This window comes from Lutra lutra, chromosome 13, assembly GCF_902655055.1.
Source record: "Lutra lutra chromosome 13, mLutLut1.2, whole genome shotgun sequence".
Lineage (NCBI taxonomy): Eukaryota > Metazoa > Chordata > Mammalia > Carnivora > Mustelidae > Lutra > Lutra lutra.
In genome coordinates, this window is record NC_062290.1 from 4,178,342 (window position 1) to 4,204,277 (window position 25,936).

Sequence of the window (25,936 nt, forward strand, 5' to 3'; positions counted from 1 at the left end):
CAGACGCCGCTGTCGCCCTGCCTGGGACGCACTTGCCACAGGAGAGGGTGCCCATCCGGACCATTTCCAGATCAACATCCAGTTTAAAGTGCACACGTTTTACCAAATACACAGCATGACTGGAATGTTACTGAGGAAAACAGCCCATGGCTGGTCCTCCTGTCCTAAGGGCCCCGTGAAGCCCGCCATCTCGCGTGGGGACACTCGGGTCAGATTCAGTCACGATCCTCTAAGGCTTTGGAAAATGCACAAGAGGTTACGAGGTACTGAGGAAAACAAACAATGGATTTCACAGTACATACATTCTGGTGGAAGTCTGTTCTTTCTAAAAGCAAGTCTCTCAGTTTTCTTTCTGCTTTCTGCCAAGCTAAACAGCACTCCGTAAACATACTGGCGAACTGGCCTATAGAGCAGGGCGGCGGGAGGCAGGTCTTTGCTGGCTTCATCTTCAATAGAAACAGCAATTTTGATTTCACCCTTTGCATGGAAGAAAGCAGAATAATATTGCACATTTTTCATGTTGAATTTACAACAAACTCACAGAAATATACTGCATTATCTCCAGTTAATGACATTGCAATTCTATTCCAAATCAATTGCTTAACCACTTGCGTGCAGTGGGGTGTCAGGGCGAATTTATTTAGTGGGCTGTCAAAACATATGCTCAAAGAGTCAAAATAAAATCTACATGGTTTCATCTTTAAATTGGAACCAAGAGTATAAGGAAACCACATAGACGACCCCAAAGTCTTTGAAACAATCTGGACAGGTAACAGCAGACAACAAATAGACTAGAAAATGCTGAGAACTTGCAAATTTTACTTAAGAGTCAAGATGGTCATATGCAATGAAATTCATAAATTTTAATGACCTATGTGAAATCCAAGAAATGGGTGTCCTGAAAACAAAATGGTCAAATTGTCTTTACCAAGCTCTTCCATAAAACATGAGCACGTGCATACACGGTCTCCCGAAGAGCACGCCCTGCAGCGCCCCTCATTCTGCACGGTTTCAGCACGTGCCAGGACTCGGGGGGGTGGGGGGGGCGTGACTCCTGAATGAGGGGCACGCACAGCCGTTGGGGTGGCCCTCGAAGGAAGCCCCACTCTGCTCACATTCCACGGCCAACATGGCCCAAGACAAGGGGCTGCGCGTCCGCACCTGAGGCGGTGGCAAGACCTCTGGGGCCCCGTCTCAGACATTCTATGGCATCAAGGTGCATCTCAAGAGATTTTGCACGGAACTTTACTTAGGGATGTTCATGACATAAGAGTATACATATGACCTTCAATGTCTGTTAAATTTATCACTACTTACTCTTTCAATAACTCCATGGCATGTGCTCTTTCTTCATAGATCTATGTGAGAGAGAGTGCAGTGGGAACTCTCTCCCGGGCCCTGGCTTGGCCGGCTGCCTGCATGAGTGTGAAGCCTCGCCTCACCGAGGCGTGTCGGCCTGACAATATAACACCAGAGGCACGTAGCTCACAGCAAACAGCATGCCTGACACTCTACGCTTTCCCTAACGTACAGAAAAATAGTAGAAGCATTTTTAAATTGAAGAGATAACCATTTACTCTTCTCAACCACAGTCACTTTACCAGTATTTGCCCTTGAGATGAGGGAGTGGTGGAGGAGGACAGGCCATCTGTTGCTCAGCTCGCCACTGAGCAGACCACAGTGGGCAAGGAAGAAGCACAGGGGTCTAGGACCTCGCAGCCCACACAACCCCACAGGGGAAAGGTGCAACCTCCCCCGAACCTGGGTTCCTTTAAACTCAGCAAATCCTTCTCCTGTGAGAGGAACTTTCCACTTACCCTTACTTATAACATGCGATGCCGCTGAAAAATAAAATGTTTACCTCACAACCGTAATCTGAAAAGTGATAGCATACGTGCAGACCCATATCACATAGTGCATGACACCTGGAGGCGACTGCGGTTTAAACATAAAACTCATGGTGCCCTTGGACTGACACGAGGGAGCGATGCTCGGGTTAGCCAGCTAACGGTCGCTGTCCGGCTCGGGGTTCTGTGGGGTATGGGGCTTGTGTACTTACTGACCCCACCGTACAAACCACAGATGAATTGCAGAAGCAGAGAAAAAAATGTCTGATTATCTGTGGTGGTGCAGACACTGATGAAAACATGTTAAAAATACATGATGGCAATAAACCCATCCACATGAGAAATCTGGTCACCGAAGTTACATCTTAAATCTTGGGTATAGGGCCATAAACATCAACAGAAAGACTCCAAGTCACTGAGGAAGTTTAAATGGACACATAGATCCATTCAAGACACCAATTTTCAAAAACAATGCCACACTGGCTGTCCACTGAAGCATACGTTTGGTAAGACACTAATAAAGTGAAATCCTGACACTACGTAAACACATTTTCTGACTGTTAGCATGTCACACAGTCCTGTATTCGATTTTCTGCTGAAGGGCTCTAAGAGCCGTACTCGATAAGTCCAAGGATGCCGAGCGCTGTCTGCCACTCCACAGGGGCACTCTAGGACAGAGGACAGAGAAGACGGGCAGGGCACGTGACAGCTCATTAAGCCTGAGAGTATGGCATAAACATGGTACAAGAAATTTTAAAATTAGAAAATATAAAATAAAATAAAATCACAAGTCAGAAAATTAACATGATGTGCCATTAACTAGAAATCTCAAAACTATTTTCTATCAAACTGAAGGGGAAAATAAGACTTTCCCATGTTCTTCTCTTACTGCATTTACATGTATGCATTTTCGCCTTTTCTCCCAATGTTTACGAAGGCGGAAATGCACTCCATTTCAGGTGCCTGGTCAGACAGAAAACAGCCACCCATACCTTCGTCAGGACGTGGAAGATATAGGGGTACATCAGCCCCTTCTTGTGCCGGTGCTCCGCCACTCTCAGTACCTCAGGTGCCACCGGGGGCAAGGGCGGTGTGGTGATGTCCATGTGGTTGCGGGTGGGCATGGACAGGAGGCAAGGGATCGGCTGCACAGTGCCCAGCTGGCTTCCCTTTCCTTCAGCAAGCTGGCTGCCTGAGGAGGCAGTGGATGAGCCTTCCGTCTGCAGAGCCACGGGTAAGAGGGGAGAACAGGTCAGGTCATGTTTCCACACAGTCCTTTCGCTGTGTGTCCCATGCAGAGGACCCTCCCCAAAGACAGGGAGTGGCAGTGGCCCCCTGAGCCTGTGTGAGGGTGGGCCTCACCACGACTACTCCCCGGGGGGAGTAGTGGGCAGGAATGGCATTCGATGCTTGCTGGCCCCCCAGGAAGCCACCGTGTGCCCTCTGCTCTCTGTGTGGAAATGGGAGGGGATGCTCAGAGAGGCTGTGTCACTGCCTAGGAACTCGCAGCACAGAGGCTCACACCCCTCCTCACCACCACTGCTGGCATTTGGAGAACAGAGACCCAAACTCAGGCATTCCCTCTCTTCATCAAAAAGCCCCAAATTAAGTACACACAGAGAAATGCTTACCAAAAATTAAAGCAAGAAACAAGCTAATTCCATTGAAATTGATGATCAGATCTATATATGATGACATAGAAATATGTACGGAGAATAGCATTAAGTGAAAAATACCCATCCTGTAACAACCAATCACCAAAACACAGAACATGTACGAGCTGCAGAGGAGGAGTGGTCCCCATGTGGGGCTCAGGGATGGAAAGTTGCAGGCAGCAGACTGGGGAAAGGGAAGGCAGAGGGATAACCTTTACCTCCTCTTTATGAATTTTAGCAAAGTCTGAAGTGTTTACTGAGATCAGTTATTATTTGCACAATAAACGGTTTTATTCTTTCTCATGACAAATGCTGGAAATAATAATTCCCCATTACTTAATTTCATGCCAATCTAGGGAACATACATTTCTCTGTTCTGAAACAAGACATGTTCTTTACAGTGGTATGTACTTAAGTGCTTAATTTTACCCTTTAAAACACAAAGTACCAAAACTGATCTTAAAAAAAAACTCAAGAATAATCCACAAGTGTTTTCTATACTCTCCATTCACAGAATATAGACATAAGCAGCTAAAAATTTTGGAAGGTACTTTGCAAAGAATAGACAACCATAAAGCATGTGTTACTTCTTCACAAAACAACCCTTCAAAAGAAGGAGTATTCCAGAATCTTAAATGAATTTCCAACATGGTGTCCCCTTATGTAGAGACAAGCCCTCTTCTAGCTAGAGATGTGGTGCGTCCTAAGGAACCACACGCAGGGGACAGGCTCTACAGGTGAAAGGTATTTCGAGGGATCACTAGTAACAGGGAGAGGCAGATAAAAGGGGGAATGGAATGTACTTTATTTTCATTTTTAATGTGTACAATTTGAAGTGATTCCTTATTCAATCCTGCAGAGTCTGTGCCCGCAGGCGGGAGGCTTTCCAGAAGGTTCCACCCAGACTGTGGAAGACATGAGTTGTCTCCTTCCCCTCCCCGTGCATCTGGGACTCCCTCCCCTACACCAATGTCTGGGACCCATCTCCCCGCCAACATCCTCAACACCCCTCCCCTGCCAATATGTGACCCCCTTTCCTTCCCATTCCCAAAGTGTGTGACACCCCCTTCCCTTCCCACCCTCCCCGTGTCTATTACTCATAACATGCTTTAAAAAAACAGCACTTTGCTTTGAACAAATTCCTAACATTACATGCCCAAAGAGTCAATATCTGAAGAATAAAAGCCGACCTACTACCTTTGTTTGGTCTCCTGGGTCTCCCCGCGCTTGCGGCTCTGAGTGGCTTCCCGTCTTCTCCCAGCCTATTTTGTTCCCACTGATATGGCTGAACATAAACAAAAGAAACACGGTCAGATTAGCATCTGCTTTCCCCCACACCAGCCCTGACAAGCCGGCCTGCGCTGAGCCCACAGACTCCGCTTTCTCGACCTGGCCGCCCCCAACAAACCACCTCCAGAGAGAGCCCCGCACTGGGAGCACATTCTGCCTGCTCAGGCCAGCAGTGACATCACACTCCAGAAGAGAAACACAGAGCACTAAGCCAGCACAGGAACCAAAGATGGCCAGGGATGGCCACAGAGGGGACTGATGCAGCCCTGCCTAGCAGCAGGCCCAGCCGTCATGAGGAAACAGGATAAAACAAGCCCGCTGAGCTGACGGCTATCAGGCAGGGGAGGACTCAGTGTTATGCGGACCAAGTGTTACTCATAATTCATACAGACGTGTCAGCTACAGGGTGCCGAGAGACGGTACACGGGGCGCTCAGCCTATTCTTGGAGAGGCTGCCGGAGCGCAGGCGAGGGTGACTCATCAGGAAAGGCAGAGGTGGGTTCAGAGAACAGATGGACGGCACAAACTTCTCTGGGAATGGCCTCAAGTGACAAAGTGGTAACGAGGGTGTGGGAAGGGATGGGGAAGAGCAGGAGGGGCTCACGGGCCAGACCCATCAATCTGCAGCTGGAAAACACTGTAGGTTGTGACCCGTTAACAGCTCAGTTAAAACAATTCAACGGGCTTAACCAGCACTATTTTAGATTTTATTTATTTGTCAGAGAGAGCAAGACGGCAAGAAAGAGCAAGCACACAAGCAGGGGGAGTGGCAGGCAGAACGAGAAGCAAGTTCCCTGCTGCACAGGGAGCCCAATGCAGGGCTCGATCTCAGGACCCTGGGATCATGACTTAAGCCAAAGGCAGACGCTTCACTGAGTCACCCAGGCACCCCTAACCAGCATTTTTTAAAACATTTTAAAATGGAACAGAATGCAGTAAATGTGAGACACATGGCATTATCTCATACATTATTTTTCCACTTGTTATCATAGACCACAGCACCGAAGTTCACTGTGGTCCCGGGGCAACCTCATGAAAAGCGCTACCCTGGAGGGAGCTGGGAGTCTGGAGGCGCCTGAGGCACAGCCCTGCAGACAGGGGCTTTCCGTCATCCTTCCCCCACACCAAAACCAGTTTCTAAAGCCAGTGCTAGCCATAAGGTCTGCCAAGGAAGACTGCTTTTACTGGACTTGCCTTTCTAACTGACCCATGGGACAGATGGAGAGTTGTCAAGACCCATAATTCTCCTGGGATGCCTCGGCGGCTTAGTCGGTTAAACGTCCAACTTTTGATTTTGGCTCAAGTCATAATCTCAGGGTCCTAGGATGGAGCCCCTTATCAGCTCTGCAGTTAGCAAGGTGCCTGTGTCTCTCTCTGCCCCCCTCCACTCCACTCGTGTGCATGATCTCTCAGTCAAATAAATAAATCTTGAAAAAAAAAAAAAAAGGACCCACTATTTTCCTATCTTCCTCATTTTAGTCATTACCAAAACAAAACAATGCAAAAAGGAGAGATGAGGAGCAGGCTGCCCATCATAAGCCAAGAGTCGTGCCCCACGTTGTTCCTCTAGGAGCCCATTCGGCTCCTCAGTCCCAGCATGGGACGGGGCCCCGGGATGCTGCCCAGTGTGTGGGTTCCAGGTCATCTGAGAGGACTCAAAGCGCCGCTCTGTCCAGGTCTGCTCCCCCCCTGCACCCTCTCTGACCACAGCTCTGCCAAACCACCAGGAGCCCTAGTGATGAGGAGACAGCACCACGGTACATGCAAGCAGTCCAAGAGCATAACGATCATTCTGTTTCAATTTGAGACCAAGGCAGCCACGGCATGGGGTGAGCCCACAAAACTGACACCTGAGTGGGAGTCGGAGGGGACGGTCCCACCACACATGTCTAGCACGTGCACTCCCAAGCACTGGGAAGGGAAGGCTGGCAGCACTCAAGTGGTCTAGGACGCAGCGCGAGAAGAGCAGCTCATGCAATTTTTCACTAAAAAGTCAGTGACCTTTGTTTAGTGAAACTTTGGAACAAGTTATTTAAATCCTTAAAAGTTTCATAAAGAGATATAACATCTATTAATTACAATTTTAAATAATTAAGTACAACACACCTGTAAAAACACATCCAAGTTACAAGTGAACGGCTTAATGGACGTCCACATTCTGAGTGCACATGCGGGCAGCCCCACTGAGACAGGGCTAACACCCCAGGAGGCCCCTCCTGGCCCCACTCCAACTTCCTCCCCGAGGACAATGGCTGTGAGACCTCTAACAGCAAACATGGCCTTCCCTGGGCCTCGAACACCACAGAAACAGAACCGTGCAACTGCCCAGCGGTTTGGGCTCAACCACGTTCCTGCCCGCCGTGCTGTTCAGCCCCCCTGCTGGACGCATTCTGGGACAGCAAGCCACCGTCAGGTCTCCAGTCCAGCCCCCCAAACACCCTGGGAGCTCCCGCCCTGGACACGCAGGGTCTCCTGCAGCGCCCGCCACAGCCCTTCTCCGGATGTGCCAACCCCACACGGTCTGGTTTGCGTTTCCCTGACGACAACGGAGATGAACGCTTCTCCACGTGTGATGTCTTCTCTCGCCGCTACTTGTACAAATAATGCACATACTTTGTCCCCACTGCAGACAGTGTGCAAAATGCTCTTCTTACAGACTTCTAGGCAGTCCTTCATTGTGGACCCCAGTCCTCACTGAGGCAGTGGAGTCTTGCGTTCTGGTGGACTTCCAGCCCTTCTCTTCGCGATAAACAGGTCCTTGTTTGTGACGTCTCGTCTCGCAGGCCTTAGTGGCAGCGTCACCACAGCACAGGCTTCTCTAGCCACCTGGTCCCTGCTCTTCTCATGGCTATGTCCCTCCTGGCATGTGCCACATTGGCACCGAATTCCTGTCCATCTCCATCACTCAATAATACATTCCATGAAGATAAGCGCTCAGAGCCACCGCCGAGCGGGAGCCCAGCAGCTAAAGGAATGAATCACATAACCGCACCCTAAAGGTATGTGGAGAAGACAGCATAAACCGGACTTCTCCATGCGACACAAAGCTCAACACGGGGACTCGTTAGGCATACAGCCCCATAAGCACGGGAACCTCACGATGGGTCCCAGGCCAGCGAGCACCCGGGCAGAGTGGCGGGGAGACCATGCCCACCAAAGACCACACAGAACCTACATTTACAGACACTGGTTTTATTGTATATGGATAATAACCAGAGTAATGGTAATGTCATAATCTAGACGACCTCACGGCCTCCTAATAATCATACCATAAACCTGAAATTCTGCCTGAAAAGCATCTTGACAATAGCCAGTTTTTCTGAAGTCCTGAACACTTCACTAGAATGACTATGTCCCTTTACAACTTAAATCAAACTCTTGACATATGATAGATGCCTTGCCTTGAAGAACACGCAGTTGGTGCTCAGAACGGCACCCTATCGCAGGCCATGCCCTGCAAAGACCTGTTGGCACCTACACAGGCCACAGGAGGCCTGCATGCTCATGCCAAATCCTGCTGACAAGAGTCGGTCTCAGGGAGAAGGGACCCATGCATGGCACAGGTGCTGCACACAGGCCGAGCTGCAGCGGGCCAACCACGCACCCAGAACGGTGGCGAGGACGAAGGCCGGCACCGCACGCCAGGGCTCTGTGGCCCTCACTCCAGCTGGACACTTGGGGCTATTCTGAACCAGAGCTAGAGGGAGACGGCAAAGCGCTCTTCCCACTGTGCTCCCTCCTACACGCAGGTCTAGTCAGTGGGGTGGGGGTACTGGGGTGCGTGCGCACAGCGCGGGTGAGGGCAGTGGGCCCACCACACTGACTTCTCACTCACACCTCCACTGCACGGGCACAGGCTGTGCGGATGGGACACTGACCACGAGCTGACTGACTTGTCAACAGAAAGAAAGAGCAAGGGCAAATGAAACCACGCGGGAAGCAACGAAACAGAGAAAAGTGAGAGATCAAACCCCCCGAAGAAATACCCAGTGTGCGCGGGAAGTCACAGATGGGGTCCCCGAGTGCAGTCGGCCTGCAGCAAGCACGCATAGCCCATTTTCACGTCTGTGAGCTCCCCAGTTCCGGGTGGAAGGATTCTGGATGCGCACCTGTCCCCATCCGGACCTGCAGAGCTCTGAGGAAGCCCAAGGCCAGGGACTCCCACCGCAAAGCATGGAGGGCAGGGCTCTACAACAGGGGACCCACGAGTCGGACCCAAGACACTGCCGCAGGCGCAGTCTCCCTATGCTCCAATTTAAACTCCTGTCACACATTCAGGTTTTCTCACAAGAAGTTGGGAACAGAGGAAGTGGTGGTCCAATTCCTACGCAGCAGTGAGACGGCGCTGGCATCCGTGTGCGCCTCTCATGCACTTGCCAGGACTGCTCACACCTCTCCCCCATGAGGGAGGGCTCCGACACCAACAGAGGCAGACGAGCGCCAAACAGAATGCCCACCCGGGTCTTTGCATGGCCAGGACATGTGCAGACCCCCTCCGCTGATGGCACAGAGGATTACTAAATCTTACCGACGTGGAAAAGTACCTCAGATTGGTTTCCACAAGGAGAGAGAAGGTATGCTACCCCATCGGGCACAACACAGAGCACAAGGCTCCAGAAGGAAGAACCGCAGCCACAGTCAGCCTGTGTGACTATGAACCACCCATGTCTTAGGGAAAGAGCCTGAGAGGACACAGCAGCCCCCCACCCGCCCAAAAAAGACGACGACGAACAGCCCAAGAGCACTACCACTTCGTGGCCAAAGGTGCCCTGAAGGACATGCGCCACTGGTTTCTTCAGCATTTCACAGACATGGACTCAGTGCCCTAGCAGGGACACTGTCTATCACTCACTGCACTTACACACCAGCTGATGTGGTTCACAAACAACCCAGATACCTCCCACCCACGCCCGGCCCAGCATGACCTGCCACAGGAGGTCCGCGCCTGAGTCCTACCCTGGTGCACAGGCTCCCGGCACCACAGGGACCTTCCACAGTCCAGACCTGGTCCCACAGGGTCCAGAGCGGGCCAGCAAGCTCACCCGACAGATGCTGTTTTGACCTGGTAAGTGGGGTCAAAGGAACACGTGCACAGGAACACGGAACAGCAATCCCCCACACACCAACGACTCCATACAGCAAAGAAATTACATTCTTGTTCTCTCCCAATGGACTTCCAGACATCCATTTAAAAACATCAGTGATTATAGCCAAACACTGAGGTGACATGTGGAGGGAGCACACACAGGCACACAGGTGCATACACACCCTCATGTAAGCATGCTGTGTGTACACAAAGCAGAGGAAGAAGGACGAGCCGCTGTCCCTGAGACCAGGTCCCGCGAGCAGGGAGCTGTGTCAGGACACACCCTGGAACATCTTCGCCCATCTTTGTAGAGTGTTGTCTGTCCAGAGGGCTCACAACAGGCTCCCTGGACCTTTTTTTCTGATGTGTCAGTTCTCTAACTTTGCACTGAGATGGAAATTAGAAATACGTACACAACGAAAAACTAAAAACTTTAAATTAGCTAGCAAACTCAGATCAGATTCAGGATCCAAAAGCTGATGAATCTATGAAAATAGTGTAAGATTAACACTCCATAAGGATTCAGTTGTATTTCTAAATTCAACCAAAATAACATTACAAAGATCTGACAAAGGCCAGGAAAGACGGAAAACAGGTGCATTACTGTTTCATAAAGATTTGCACCAAGAAGAGAGCAAAAGGACACACTAATGATACTCTAAGAGAGCAGAAAGCAGGAGGGAGAGCATGCGGATAGAAAGCAGTACACTTCTTTCTTTGGTCACTTGAGAATGATTGTCAGGGTCTGGAATAACTGCTACAGGCACCGGCCTCCGTCCTCTGACAGACGCAGGGCCACAGCCAGACAAAGCTGAGAGTCTGCAGCCAAGGGAGTGGGAGCAGCAGCCAGGACAGCCACGGCGCTGGCCACGCCCAGTGGAGATGCCCGGTGCCACAGTGTGCACGGCACCCTCGGTGGCCCCAGGACTCCAGGGCCGGCAGAGACTCAGACTGGCGGGGTCATGAGGAGCTGGGTAAGCAACAGTACCGGACTCCCACTCCAGCCCCAGGGCCAAAAGGCCGCTGAAGTACTCAAGCAGGGTTGATGGGGCAGGCCCTCCGAGCATGTCTGGCATCACACACATACGTGTACACGGTGCGTGTGCTGCCACGTGAAGCTGAGCATCACCAGGAGACATGTTCCTGCCTCAGGACTCCCGAGACACCCTCTCCTGTGAGCGTGTGCTCGCAGGGCTCCTGCTCTCCCCGCTGTCCACATTCAGGACACAGACCACACCTCAAACCCACCTCAGAGCAGGGAGCTGCACCCTGGGGAACGTGCCAAGAGAGCCAAAATCTTACGTCTACTGAACTTTATCCTTAAACAGAGCCTGGGTGGCTCAGTTGGTGAAGCGTCTGCCTTCAGCTCAGGTCATGATCTCGGTCCTGGGATAAGTCCTGCACTGGGGCTCCCTGCTCAGTGGGGAGTTTGCTTCTCCCTCTGCCTGCTTATGCTCTCTCTCTCAAATGAATAAATAAAATCTTAAAAAATAAATAAATAAAAAATAAAAATATATGTTTTCCAACTTTGTTTCATAAAAATGTTAAGTCTTAATACTCCTTTTTTTCTAAAGTGAGGGTGAACATCCTTTTATGTTTCCTGACCATCTGTGTTTCTTTCGTGAACTGCATGTTTATGTTACTTAAAATACTTGTCTTTTTCATTTGCAGGATGCTTTGGGGGAGGGGAGAGACCACTTCATTCAGTAATCATTCTGTCTCCTATCAGCACCATCCTTTAAAAACATGCCACCAACACAGGCCACGCCAGCCTGACCCCACACCTGGTCTGTGCTGCGGGCTGCTGTGCTCATGGCAAGTGCTCGGGGGGTGCCTGGTTAAATGCACGGCCTTCCCTTCAGAGCATCCTGAGAGCAGATGCAGGTCCAGAGCTCCCGACTCAAGTCCAAACCAAGGTAAAGCAGGTCACAGCTTCCTGCTCCAACCCAGTGTTTGGGCCAGCAGGATGACACCCTGCCCCGGGCACAGTGAGTGCACGCACACAGCACACTCAGCTGGCTGGAGTCCACACCCAGGAAACCGTAGAACACGGGCCAGAGTCGTCACAAGGGCTGGCCCCAAAGCCTCTCCCTACCCCTCCCCCGTTTTCACACATCTATTGATCATGGTAACTGGGAAGTGAAGAACACTAAAGTGTTGATAGGCCCATAAGGCTACCCGAGGTCTGGATGCAAGGCTGGGGGTGCTCGGTCCTCTTCACCACGCCTCACATCACCCCACATGCGAGCCCACCTTCCAGCAGTTCCTCCAGGGAGTACCGCGAAAACACCGAGGTGGGGCAGAGCCAGAAAGGCGATGAGGTCTGAACCTTTGGGAACAGGGCAGAGCTGAGGGCACACAAGGGAAGCAAAGGGCCCTCCAGCAACTACCACCCCCACAGAGCCAAGCTAGGTGGGGGACCCCCGCAGGCAGCTCAGGGCCCAGGCACACAGTACAGCCCCTCCTGCTTTGGTCCTTGCTCCCAGCTCTCTAGGAAAAGCGTCTCTCGCAAGACCAAGCGTGTGCCATACAGACATAGTCGTCGTGCTGGTGTGAGGTGATTTTCCACAGAAAACATTCAGTGCCTTCGAATTCCAGAGGGGAAGAGCTTCCGAGACATGACCAGCTGTTCTCATTTGCACACACACGAGCCTGGGCTCGTCACACTCAGCAGATCTTCACTCTACTCCCTTTCCAGAAGGTAAACTTGGAAGTGTAAATGTAAAGGCAGAACTTGTTATTCACCTCAGGATTTTAGACTTGCAAGACCGCAATAAGCATTTACATCCAGAGTTATGCTCCACTACTGCACAGAACACATACGCCATGCACGGCAGCGAAGCCCTCCATAGCTGCCGCCCAAGGTCAGCGGACACTTGCGCCCACTCCACAGATGAAGAGAGGGGACGTCCCGCCTCAGGCTTCACGCCCAATGAGAATTTGCGGAAGACGAGAAACCACCTCCATTGACAGAGCAGCCAGGGGCCCCGGCCATCCAGTCATGAGCCAGAGAACGACGAGGAAGAGGACAGCAGCAGAACGGTAGGCCGTTTCTTCCGTTTGTGAATCAGGTTTCTTAAAACATAACGGTCGGTATTTGAGGGGAGGAGGAAGACAGTGCATTTAAGACTTTCTTGATCAGATTCTAACAAATCACGTATCTGAACATTCATTTACTCAGGGACACACATTTAAAATGCTGCTCTCCAGTGAAAGTTCCAGCCCAGACGGCCGCTTTCTCCACTCTGGCCAGGTGAACGGCGTGATTTCAGGAACCTCACAGGCTGCTGAGCTGAGATGTGACTTGCCAGATTCAATTCAGGAGAGGAGGAGATCCAGAGTTTCCCTCAATCCACGAGCCAAGACAGAAAGGCACCAGCGTGTAACAAAATGCTTTCCGAGGGTGGGATGGGGTCTCACAGCCCAGGGGACAGTAAGGGTCGTCAGCACTTGACCAGGTAACTTCACCACATCTAAGGGTCACATAAACCAAAACTCCACCCCAGCAGAGGAGCGGCCCAAGGGCACAGCTGGAACAGTGCAGATTTTCAGCCTGGGAAGCCCCAAGGAGGCGTATAACCTTCACTCCTCCATTTCCAAGAAGCCCTAGTCTGTGCACAGTGACGGTCCCCTTCCTACAACAAACGACACCTCTGCACACAACCCTCGGCCGTGGGAGGACAGAAGGCAGCTTCCCAGGGGACCGAGCTACCTGATGGGCCTGGAGTCGCCAATACAAATATGGAAGTGCCAGTTACACCGCACCCCACTCACTTTGCAGCTGCTCCACTGCCCTCATCGTTGTCAGAAGACGACGACGTAGAAGACCCTGGAAAGTACGCTGAGTCCACGTGGTTGGGGCTGCCGCCTGGAGCTGGGTGGATTGGGGACGACCGTTCATACAGCGGGGTATGCTTTCCTTCGTGAGGAATGTTGCTGTAGGTGCTGTGCTCAGTCAGACTCTTTCCACTCGTTTCCAAAGTGAGGGCCGGCTCAGCGAGGCTGTAAGGGTGTGGACCCTGGCCCGAGGCACCTGGGCTGGGCACCTGTGGGGCCTGAAACAGAGGGCAGGTGTTATGCATACACTTGAGGCCTATAGGCCCAGCTCCCGTCGGTGCTACCTGGTTGTAACTCAAGGAACACTGGCATCTGCTTTACATATCAGCTCAATAGCTTAAGAAATTATTTTAGCTTTTGCTAAAATCTGATGTGTGCACTACCCACCCCCACAACCACGCAGGGAGACCCGCTGCAGGAGGTGGGGGAGGGTCTTACCACAGGCTTGGCTTGCAGAGGGGTCTGTGGAATGTTGAGCATCTGGGGGGGGACATACGGTGGCACGATCCCAGGCATTCCGAACGGATTTGGTCTGGCTGTTTCGTCGACAAGGAAAGAAAGCGGTACACTGGTTAGCAGAGGACATGCCCCGGGACACCACAGTGGCCAGCACATGCCCCCATCTGCCCTGTACCCCCCTCAGGTGACAACACACCACTGATCCCTACCTTCAAAATTTCATGTTTCACATGAAAAATACTTCATTTTATGGTGATCAACTTTATATACTGGGGCTAGGATTTTAACTTCCAGGCATCTGGGCCACCCTCTCTCTCTGACCCTGTCCGCTTCTCAAAGCCCTAAGACTGCGATGTAGGGACAAAGCAGGGACAGACACTTCCCCTCATGTAAGTGAGGCAAGGGAATCTGCCTACTGAGACTAAAACTCAGTTCTTGGCTATTAAACAGAAACAGTGAACTGTGGAAGTTGCAGCCGGAACCTTTCAGTTTTCCACTGCTAAGCAAAACCGTGATGGGGCTGCATGTACCAACCAATGTGTGTTCCAGGGCCAGTCACCTGGCTCTCTGTGCTCTGAGAACATGACTCCCTAAGTCTGCTCTGATGTACACTGTGCTCACTCTGCTGCCCCGTGCTGATGGGAGCCAGAGCAGCCAGAACAGAAGCGTGTGGAGAAGCGGCTGTGGACACACGTCAGGACTGGGCTAAGTACTAAGTCGGGACACACAGCCATCAGCTCAGCCCACGGACCTGCACACCTGCACGCCCAAGACCTCAGTGCCGTCACCTGGCACAACATGTGGTGACTGACAGGTGGTACTGGGGACTGTGGCCTCAACATCAGAACACTTCCAAACACCATGAACTAATTACTAATGCAATAAAAATGGGAATGAGACCCTTTGCAGCTTTGCTCCTCCATTGAACAGTCAGGTACGGGGCGCCTGTGAGGTCAAGCTGCAAGGCCAGGCCTGGAGCACCTGAGCCCCAAATGTTCCCACAACCCAAATGGCGGGAACAGATAGCAGACCTGGGGGCCACCAAGCTACACGATCTCCTCCTTAGGCTTCTTTTAGAGAGTGAACAAAACCAAGCCTAGATGCCCCTGAACGCCAACATCCTTTACCAGGAAGGGTGTTCCTCCAACTTCAGAATCTGGGCAACTCCAAGCCAAACAAGGAGCCCACAGACCACCACCTCTCACCCCACCAACTTGCCAAGATAAACACATTTAAATTAAAAATAATAATAATAAAGCATCCCAAAACCCAAATCCTCCCTCTCATTCTCTGAAAGAAAACTCCCACTGGTATATAATCTGAGCTCCGAGAGCCACTCAGTCCTGGTGGAGCAGGGAGAGAAGGGCCACAGCTCACTTCTCCCCACCCAAGAGGACCCATGTGCCTGGAAGCCACAGCCCGCTGCACAAGCCCATCTCCGAGTGCCCCGCACACAGCCAGTACCAAGAAGCCGGGGGCACAACTTCCGCAACTGTGGGACAAGTAGCTGGGAATGATGACGCCGGCACTTGTGCACATGCACTCACACGCTCACCCCACACATGCATGCATGCTCACCACACACAAACATGCACTCACATGCACATGCATGCACACTGGCCACACATACATGTGCATACACGCGTTTTCACTACATTCACCATACTCACCCCATAGACACACATGCTCACCACACACACGTGCACACACACACTATACACACATGTACACACAGTCGCACGTGCATGTTCACCACAAACATGCACTCACCCATACATGTGCACGTGTCTACTGCACACATATGTGCATTCACCCCAAATATACCTGCACACGTTTACCACACGCACACAGAAACACACCCCACACACACACACACATGTATGCACATGCAAACATAAGGAAACATTCCTGATCAAACATTTCTAACCCAGGGGATTGGAACCTCCGAGTGTGAGACACAAGACACTGGTTGTGTGCCTTCTCAGGAGATTCTGAATCATGGCCAGAACACCATGAACTCCATTCAAGCTCTAATACTACAATTTAATCACCGTGAGAAGCACAATTTACAACCTCTTGTGGCTGACCTGACCCACGTAACTTCTGAGTAACTGCACAGAAAGTCGGCCATGCCAATTCCCAGCATTCCAGGGAAGGGGATCCTTTTGTCTCTATTTTTGGCCATTACGTGCTACCAACTTCCTGAAAAGCACAAACTTTCCTTAAAAACAAAAATAAACTATAACTTAAAAGCAAAGATTCCCAAAGTAAAGACAGTTTCTAAAATCACATTATAATCACTGACCTCAAACAAACCTTTAAGATCCTACAAAGCTACTTGCTAATCTATCAGAACCTGGTCCAGTAAGTGAATTAATCTCTCTACACTTCTGGGAAGGCTAGAGGATGGCCCAGTGAACCAGGCCTGCCTCAGGATGTGGCATGCATTCTTGTGCAGGAGTTCTGGTCAGCAGCGCCCCCGAGCCAGTACGCAGAGCACAGTCCCGTGACAAGGCCGCCTTTCTCGGGACCGACCCCAGCTCGTGCGTGGAGGTTAACACCTCCAGCCTGTCACTCTTCTTTCGCAGACACTCTACTAAGAGAGAAGGGCTGTCAGCAGACTACGCAGACGGAGACAGACAAGTGGAAACAGTGTTTAAATACTATATGAAAAATATTTCCACAATTAAAAAATTTTTCAAAGACTTCTTTGTGCACGAGGAGAAAAGCACACATACAACGCGGTCTGACAGCTATACTAAGTGAGCAGTGCTGTGGGCGAGCTGCACCCGTACCCCTGTGCCCCGGGCAGAGCTGTTCAGCCACTCCCTGAAGCAAGAGAAGACACATGTTAACGAAGGATGGTGTTGACCAAGAAGGCCCGCTTAGAGCCAGTCAGCCTACCGGTGGCCCGGCCCGCCTAGCACAGACTCATCGACCACCAGGCATGGCACTGCAGAGACGTTAGGCCAACCAAAGAAACGACAAAATCATGAACTCTTAAAATTCTCTAATGCCAAGGGATACATGATTTCAAGCACAAAAAACAGCTCTGACAATTCAGATTCGAAGATAAGTCAGTATGTTCCCTACCACCAATACTAATCTTGAATACCTACAAAAAAGATCAAATTTTCCAATGACATTAACCGTATTGAAATGGATGTATTTATTCAGCACTGATATTCTACAGAAGTTAAGACAGAAAGCCACATGGAGAATTTTATGTCACTTGCTTCCATCGTTTTCCAGATGAGTAGCTTCTGAAAGGCAGGCCACAGGCCAAAGACCGTGAGGGCAGAGGCAGGATGAGTGGAAGTTTGCCAGCTCTGAGGGACTGAACCCAGTCGCTTTCCAAGAGCACCAGCTCCCAGGGGCTCCCAGAGCTGGGACACACAGTCAGGCCCCCTGAGAGGAGCCAGGAGCCACCGTCTGGACAGAGAAGCATGGGCAGGCGAAAGGCAGGGCTGAGAATCAAGCAAGCAGGTACCTGAACGAACCACAGACCCCCAGGAAGCACACTCACGCCAGCAGGAGTAAGAACTCCGGGAACTGGGGCAGTTCACTGCGGCGAGGACAGTCTTCCTGATCACGGGACTGTGGGCAGACAGCATTGCATGGCCGGGAGCCAGCGGGCCGCTCCCCAGCCCCTCTGTTGCCCCGGGGTCTGGGCAGCGCACGTGGACCTCACGGTATGGCATCACTCAAACCCACAAAGCGTCTGAGTCTTCAAGAGCAGGAGTCTGATAAGTGACGAGTGTGTCCAAGTTGTATGCAAATCTGTCCAACTCCCCACTCACCCACTCCAAGCTAGAATGGTGGGGTCCCACAGCCAAGGCTGCTGCGCACATGGGCTGGCAGAGATGGGGGGCAGGAAGGAGCACCAGTGCCTCACCGGGCTGCCCACATGGCTTCAGGAGCCCAACACAGCAAACCAGTCTCTGTCCGCCACGGATTTCAGAAATGCACAACCTGCAGGGACGGTCCCCGCCAACTAAAGTGGCCGTGCCCTTCTGTCACCACACCCTGAGAAACCGCCAGCAGATCTGACCATGAGCTGGTCATCTCGCAAAGACACACCTTGTCGAATGGCTCCTGAGTTACCCCGAAATGACTGCTCATGGTTTTTTTTTAGAAAATGACCTTTCTAAAAGCCGTGAGACCAGACAGCCTGTATCACTTCATAGTACAAGGACTGAAATAAACTCACAAAAATCTGAATGAAAGGTCATGGGAACAGATGTCGAGCCTGAGGATGACGCTCAGGAATCGGAAGGAAGGAGAGAAGGCTCCACATGAGAGCGCCGTGGCTTCCCCCTGGGGGCCTGACATCACTACCATGTGCACCAGCTTGAGATAAAAATGGGGACAGACGGACACAGAGACACATCTCCAAAACCAGCAAGGGCAGAATGATGTGTATAACACAGCCTCTCATGAGAAATGAGACCACCACCACTGATTACTGCACACATATGAGGTAAGAAAACACAGACCTATTTGAGGGGACAAATGGGACCTCAGAAAAGTCTAATGTCTTTCTTTAAACGAAGAAAGATGTGAAACAAACACTGCCGTTTGCTGACCCTGTTCCGTGGGCACACTGCTGCTTGTGGCACTGCTCCCTATACTGATGGTTATATTGTGTTTTTCCACAATAAAAAAGCTTAAACAGAAACCATGGAAATGGTGGCTTTAGTAAGCGGATCTGTAAGGCCGAACACCACGTACACTTTAAATGCCAAATTTCAAAAACCTCCTAATAACATGCAACAGCAGTATAATGTGGAGTATCTGGACCAACAACGTAAAAAGCTATCATCGTAACGGCCGAAGAGCGGGAACACCGCAGACGATGGGCACGGGCAGCAGCCAGGATGGCGCAGCACCTACACTGTGGCCCGCGGCAAACTCGATAGGGCGAGGATGGTGATGGGCCTCCGGCGCGGGAGCCGAGTGGTAGCAGGCAGGCTGTGGGCAGCGTGTGTGCGGCTGTCCCGCCAAGCTTCCGCGGAGTCAGCACAGTCAGAGCAGGACGGAGCAGCACAGGCAGTGCTGGTCCTCACTTGAGCTCGCTTGCCTGGCATCCACGAACCTGTCATCACCCTCTGCTCCGGGCAGGCTGTGCGACCACTGCACCCGCGGGGTCCCACGTGGGCAACCCTGTTCTCCTGGAGATGGCCCTGCCCTGTCAGCCGAAGCAGCTTCGCAGGAGCTGCGTCCTTCCTCCCAGGCAGTGTCTCCATTTTCGGGGTGACACCTGATGATATGCCCTGATAGGCTGGAAGGCACCCTGTGGGGAGGCAGAGCTGTATTTCCAAAGAGCCTGTTAACCTAGAAACCCCAGCGACAATTGATAGGACAGTCTGGTGACATGAGCAACACAGGCTGTGAGGCCACAGGCTCCCCTTTAGTCAGCAGAAAGGGACGCCTGCCAGCACAGCCCACAGCCCAAAACCAGGGAACACAGACCAACCCTCATCCCTCCTCGAGTTTACACCTACACCTTCCTGAGCCCTGGCCCTGACAGCTGGGTACAGAAGGCCAGTGACAGGGTCCTCCTTCCAGGTGAGACAGCAATCCAGTATGCTCTCCTGTGACCCGGTTTGGGAGAAGGGGACCAGTGAGGATGCAGGCACGCAGGGGCCCCTTCCTATGGTCACTGTCGGTCTGGTCTTGGCTTCCTGGGAGCAGCTCCCGTCCCCAGGAAACCTGTTCACCGGCCTGTTCCTGCAGGTTCCTCCCCAGCCTACACGCTCTGGGGCCCTGTGTATTCTGAAACCCTCTAAGCTCTCTCAGTGCCTTACCAAAGTCCCCACATGTGTGCCAGGCACCTCCAGACCCCTATTTCTGACAGTGCAAGCCCAGTCAATCCCTCCTGCTTTACACCCTACCCTTCACGAAAGCCACAGAAGTAGGCTGCCACCAACCCCCATCCCACCCTGTTCTGTGCCTGTAGGGGCGGCAGCAGCTGCAGCGCTAAAAACTGTCTCTCCTCGGATTCCCTGCACCTCGCTGAGGACCATGCAGCCACAGGAGCCAGAGACGTCCCCTCCTCACCATCCAAGGTGTGACAGACGTTCCTGCCACACTGCTCCTGCTCCCACCCTGACCTCACTCCTGCCTCCACCTCCTCTCCAACCAAGCCATGAGAGAAGCCCGCCTACTTCCACATCTCCACTTAGAATTAGGGGTACAGACACGATAAAGAAAAGGGGACAACTGACACAGAATTCAGGGAGCTGGTGGGCAGGGAAACCTGAGGGGGAGATGTGGAGAGGGCTACTGGTTATGTTCCACTGAGGCTGGCTTCATTAATTGTACACAGGCCATTGGTCATGTTCCACACGCCCTGGGTGTGCAAAAGTTACCAAGTAACAACTTCTAACACTATAAATCCTCCAGTGAGCTTCCAGAGCCCCTAGAGTAAATCTGAAGCCTCAGGCTGTGTTCGGATGCCACTGCCCACAGCCACACCAGCACCCCTGCCCTCCCCTGCATCCTGGTCTCCAGCCACTCCCTTCCACTCCTTCCACGGCCAGAGCGGCCACCTCGGGGTCTCCTCCATGTGGAACAGACTTCCTCCCCATCGTCACCTCGCTCAACTCCTGCTCTACCCTCAGGCCTCAGCTCAAACATTAATTCAGGGGCGCCTGGGTGGCTCAGTGGGTTGAGCCTCTGCCTTCGGCTCGGGTCATGATCTCAGGGTCCTGGGATCAAGCCCTGCGTCGGGCTCTCTGCTCAGCGGGGAGCCTGCTTCTCCCCCTCTCTCTCTGCCTGCCTCTCTGCCTGCTTGTGATCTCTCTCTCTCCGTCAAATAAATAAATAAATCTTTAAAAAAAAAAAAAAAAAAATTAATTCAGTCAGGCAGCACCAAGTCCTGATTTAATCAGTACCAGCTCCGTGTCCCGTCTCCCTGGATCTGCCCTCACCAGCCGTACAAGTCCACGTCTTAGTCACGTGCAAGGCCCAGGACGACACGTCTGCTCTGCCACACCGTCCAGAACCTGGCAGGTGCTGGCACGGGCCGGACACAGAAAGGTTTTTGGGTTTTTTAACTAATAAATGTTGTTTTCTGAGCAGTTTTAAGTCTGTAGAAAACCTATGCAGAAAGCACACCCCTTGCATTCGTAGGATACATGTTCAACCAGTGGCCTAATTCTGCGACATGACGATTGTGAACAAGAGCCCACAGTTCCCAACAGGATTCCTCTTGGTGCTCATTCTCTGGGTTTGGACGAATTTGTAAGGACACATATCCACCACTATAGTGTCACACAAAATAGTTTCATGGCCCTAAAAATCCTCTATGCTCTGCCTATATTCATCTCTCCACTGACTTTCCGCTGGCCCCATGGTTGTGCTTTTTCCAGAACATCATGCGGTTTGAATGACAGAGTATGGAGGCCTGGCAGAGTGGCTTCTCTCACTGAATGTATTCGAGGTCTTCATAAGTTGATAACCCTTTTTATTAAAGCACTGAATAATATGTCATTGCCTGGATGGACCACAGTTTACTTGTCCATCACCCACTGAAGGACATCTTGGACGCTTCCACATTTTGGCAATGATGAATAAAGCTGCTGTAAGCATCCCGTGCAGAGTTCTGTGTGGACGTAAGTTTTTAATTCCTCGGGGTAAACACGGAGGAGCGTGGTTGCTGGAGCACATGGGAAGATCCTGTTGTGTTTTCTGAGACACCATCACACTGTCTCCTGCAGCGGCAGCGCCGGTCTGTGCTCCCCACAGCCGAGACTGCACGCCCCCGCTGCTCTGGTCCTCGCCAGCAGCCGGTGGTGTCGGCATTCCGGATGCTGGCTGTTCTGACAAGCGTGCTGTGGGAGCTTGGCTACTTCTCACCGCAGAGGCCGAGAAGACAGCGTATGCACCTTCAGAGTCACTGGGCCTCAGTTTCACCTGGGCAGCTTTTAACAAGTACACCAGGGTGAGCTCAAGCCTGCTGTCTCCATTCACTGGCCTGAGGTGGGCCTCCAGTACCCGGGAGCCACATACAGCTGACAATTTTCCATTCTGCCCCTTCTTATGTGTGCCTCCCTTCAGACTGGGACTCTGTGGATGTGGGAGGCACCGTGTGCTGGGACAGAAAGCACAGAATTATAACTGTCTCTAGGTCCCCGGTCCCAACACGGTGTTTCTGATGCAGTAAATGCTTTCCCAGTGAATACTAATCTCACCTGCAACTGATTTTAAAAACCCATCTCAAAACAGGTCACTTCTGGGGTCCATTGTGCAAAGACAGGAGGGACTGGCACCCATTCTTCACCCTGAATAAGACCATGCACCGTGCAGACCAGGCCTCCCAGCGCCGCGGAGCAACAGGGCAGACAGGTATAGGTCACTTCCACACCCTCCACATCGGTGCGGGGAGCAGAGGCTCCCTCGGAGCCGCAGAGGCCCAGGGGCTCAGAAGATGCACCCACCGAGGAGCCCCGCCAGGGCCAGTCCCAGACCAGGCCAGGAAGGCGCTCCTCTGGAAGACACAGATTCCTGAGGCCCAGGGAAGACCCGGAGATAACAGTTCCGCCTAGAACCTCGGCTCCATTCAGGTTTAGAAACCCCTGATTAGGGGCACCTGGGTGGCTCAGTGGTTTAAGCCTCGCCTTCAGCTCAGGTCGTGATCTCGGGGTCCTGGGATCGAGCCCCACATCAGGCTCTCTGCTCAGCGGGGAGCCTGCTTCTCCCTCTCTCTCTCTGCCTACTTGTGATCTGTCTCTCTCTGTGTCAAAGAAATAAATAAAATCTAGAAAAAAAAAAAAAAAGAAACCCCTGATTAGAGTCAACTCTCCCCATTTTTACTCCCAAAAGGCTTCATGGGGTTAATACGATGCTTTAAATGCCTTTAAAACTACACATACTTCAGTTTCTAAAACGATTCATAAGACAAGTTCTAATGAACGAGAAAGTATGTTCCAACTCTGGCTGTCAAATGCTGAATGCATCTTCCCAGAAGGCAACATAACGGACCAAAGTCAGAAAAGACCACTTAGGACCTACCTACTGCTCACAAAAACATTTTTACGGGAAATGTGTCTGAGGTTCTCACATGGGATGCCAAGAAAGCCTCTCCCCAATTCCACTTTGCTCCATCTAGGCTCTCCATTGCCCGCTCAGCGCCATGGTGGGAGCGCAACAGCACATACAGGCAAGAGGGATGGCCACCATCTCCACATTCATCTGTTTCTTTATACTTGTCAGGAAAATAACGAAAGCGATTTTACATGAATCTCTTTCTGCTGGCTCCAAATTGTGTATCTGTAACTTGAAATACACCTTCTTCCCAGTCTTGACCCAAACTCTGACCCAGGTCACCCCATATTCCAGGCCACACAGCGGTCGGCCTGCAATTCCAGCTGCCCCAAACTCTGTGCCCAAAGGCTCAGGTCTCCACCACAGTCAGCAGCCCCAGGAGACCCTGCAGAAAAGGCTTTAATGCAACACACGGTAGTTATCGCCCATATGGATCTGCTTAAAAATACTGCCCCAAACACCAAAAATTCTTCCCCAACGCAACACCGTCCCCCAAAACCCACAGACAGGAAGTGAAACTAAATTCCAGGAGTGTCACCTCCATCCATAAAATACTTCCCTCACATGTTGTTTGACAACGTAAGAACACAAGACCACTTTGTACAACATTACAAGGTTTTAAGAAGCTCAAATTTAGGGGTGCCTGGGTGGCTTGGTCGGTTGAGTGTCTGCCTTCGGCTCAGGTTATGATCTCAGGATCCTGGGATTGAGATTCCCATCAGGCTCCTGCTCAGCAGGGAATCTGCTTCTCCCTCTGCCCCTCCCCCTGCTTGTGTGTTCTCTCTCTCTCCCCCCTCAAATAAAATCGTCAAAAAAAAAAAAAAAAAAAAATGGCAGCAGCAACTCAAATTTAAAAGTACATTTAAAGCCCATCTCATCTCTTCAACATATTACCAACCCTGTTAGCAGCTCAGACCAGTGCCAAACACAGCCTCATGTTCCTTTCCACCCTGACCTTCCTGCTTGCCTCCTCCTGAGCAAAAGTTCTAGTCCCCAGTGCACTACAGTGACTATTTCAACTACCATGTCACACAAGGACCAGGTGTCACCTCAGACACACAAGGGGCAAAGATGTCCTTCTGGGAGCTCCTGCCAGGCTCTGTGGCTACAAGCTATTCCTTGCCTTTCCCAGCCCCGCTCCAAGAACAAAGACAATGTCTGCCCTATGACAAGTGGTCATAGAGCATGTCACATACACCCATCTCCATAACCAGGAAGTCTGAGGCCAGAGGCCATAGGGTCAGGATGTCCTCCCCTGGTGTCAGACCTTGCCTGTCACCTGTCTTGACAGTGTCCACTGGGTGCCCCTGCCATAGAAATAAAGCAACAAACTTGACCTGCACTGCCACATGTCCCTCTGTCCAGCACAGTGACCCCAAATCAAGATCTCACAGTCCTAGTTTAATAGCTTTTTCTAGATCAAGTCACTTAGTCAAATACTTTTCCCAGAGGGGCACAAGGGTGACGGTGGCAGTTGGGGCCCTGGTTGCCCAAGACCTGACATTCCTGGGGGAGGGGTGGGAGGCAGTGTACAGAGAATTAAAGCCAGGTGCTGACACATGATGGCCGGTGGCTGATGGCCTCAGAGAGGTGACAGCAAAGCCAGGACCTCAGGAACTGGAGTGTCCCAGGCACAGGAGGTCAGGAATCACTCTTGGCGTAGGGCGCTGAGGCCCTAAGACAGGAGCTAGCCCGGCACATCCCCGGTGGAAGTCAGCAAGGCCTGGACAATATAGGGCCGAGGCTACAGGACCAAGCCATGGGGAAAGCAGGGGCACGGTTCAGAGTTTGTCCAAGCATGAACAGACTGCACATGCCAAGTAGTTTTCAACAGCACTGTGGCTGTGGGGGGCCAGAGTACCAGCTGTGAGCCCCAACCCGTCAGAAGCCCCGACTGTGGGTCCCAACGGACAGGCCAGTGAAGCCACCATGCCTGCAGCCCGGCCCTCCTTGGGCACTGGGCACCCGCAGAGACCACCACCAGCAGCCAGCACTCCTCCATGACCTGTGGGGCCCCCCAACACACTGCAGCTCTATGTCTGAGTGAGCTGATGAACATACCACGTGAGGGACAACTCTCTGGGACATTTCAAACCTGGGACTAACCTTCTGAAACCAGTACAAAGTGGTGCTCTCTAGCCACACCAGGAACAAGGAAGCAGACACAACAGAAACAACAGTGGGCAGCACGATCTCTGAGCTTCATGGCTCTGGACCCAGAGAGGCGATCGGGCTCAGGGAGAAGTCTGGCACGTAGGTAGGCTCAGGGCTTCACAGCCTCCCACGAGAGCGCCACCAGACAGGCTTCAAGCAAACAGTTTATAATTATTTTTATTCCCCAATTTCAAATCTCTGAGTTAAATTTGGTCTTTTGCAAACAAAATACAAAAAAAAAAAAAAAAGTAGCAAAGGAGAAGACACCTATTCACCTTTCTGAGTTGGATTTACAAAGGGGTCTGCAGGTCCAGAGGCCTCCCCGCAGAGCATCCCGTGGACATCCCTGGCCCGCCCCCAACTCCCAGAAGGTCGGTTTGTCCTGCTCCTCAACCCTTTCAAGGGCTACTGCGAGTCTGCCCAGGAGGCACAGCTCCACATGCTCGTGCCGGCTGCAGAAACCTCACTTCAGATGAATAAAACTACATGACCACTGGGCCCACGTTTTCATCTCTCTGGTGACTGCATGGTCAGCGTCCATCACAGAGGCTTGGATTTAC

General features: G+C 51.8%; 2 protein-coding genes across 4 annotated transcripts in view; both read right to left on the reverse strand.

The window, feature by feature from the left end:
• PTPDC1 (protein tyrosine phosphatase domain containing 1) overlaps positions 1-25,936 on the reverse strand; it is a 643,782-nt gene that overhangs the window by 343,921 nt on the left and 273,925 nt on the right. The gene's annotated exons all lie outside the window — the stretch shown is intronic.
• FAM120A (family with sequence similarity 120A) overlaps positions 1-25,936 on the reverse strand; it is a 97,884-nt gene that overhangs the window by 34,116 nt on the left and 37,832 nt on the right. For all 3 annotated transcript variants that reach the window (XM_047700739.1, XM_047700738.1, XM_047700737.1), the window contains exons 6-10: positions 14,154-14,251; positions 13,653-13,933; positions 4,700-4,787; positions 2,840-3,067; positions 303-477 (exon numbers count right to left, since the gene is read on the reverse strand). In XM_047700739.1, the coding sequence (XP_047556695.1) occupies positions 303-477; positions 2,840-3,067; positions 4,700-4,787; positions 13,653-13,933; positions 14,154-14,251 (870 nt within the window). The remainder of the gene's footprint in view (positions 1-302; positions 478-2,839; positions 3,068-4,699; positions 4,788-13,652; positions 13,934-14,153; positions 14,252-25,936) is intronic.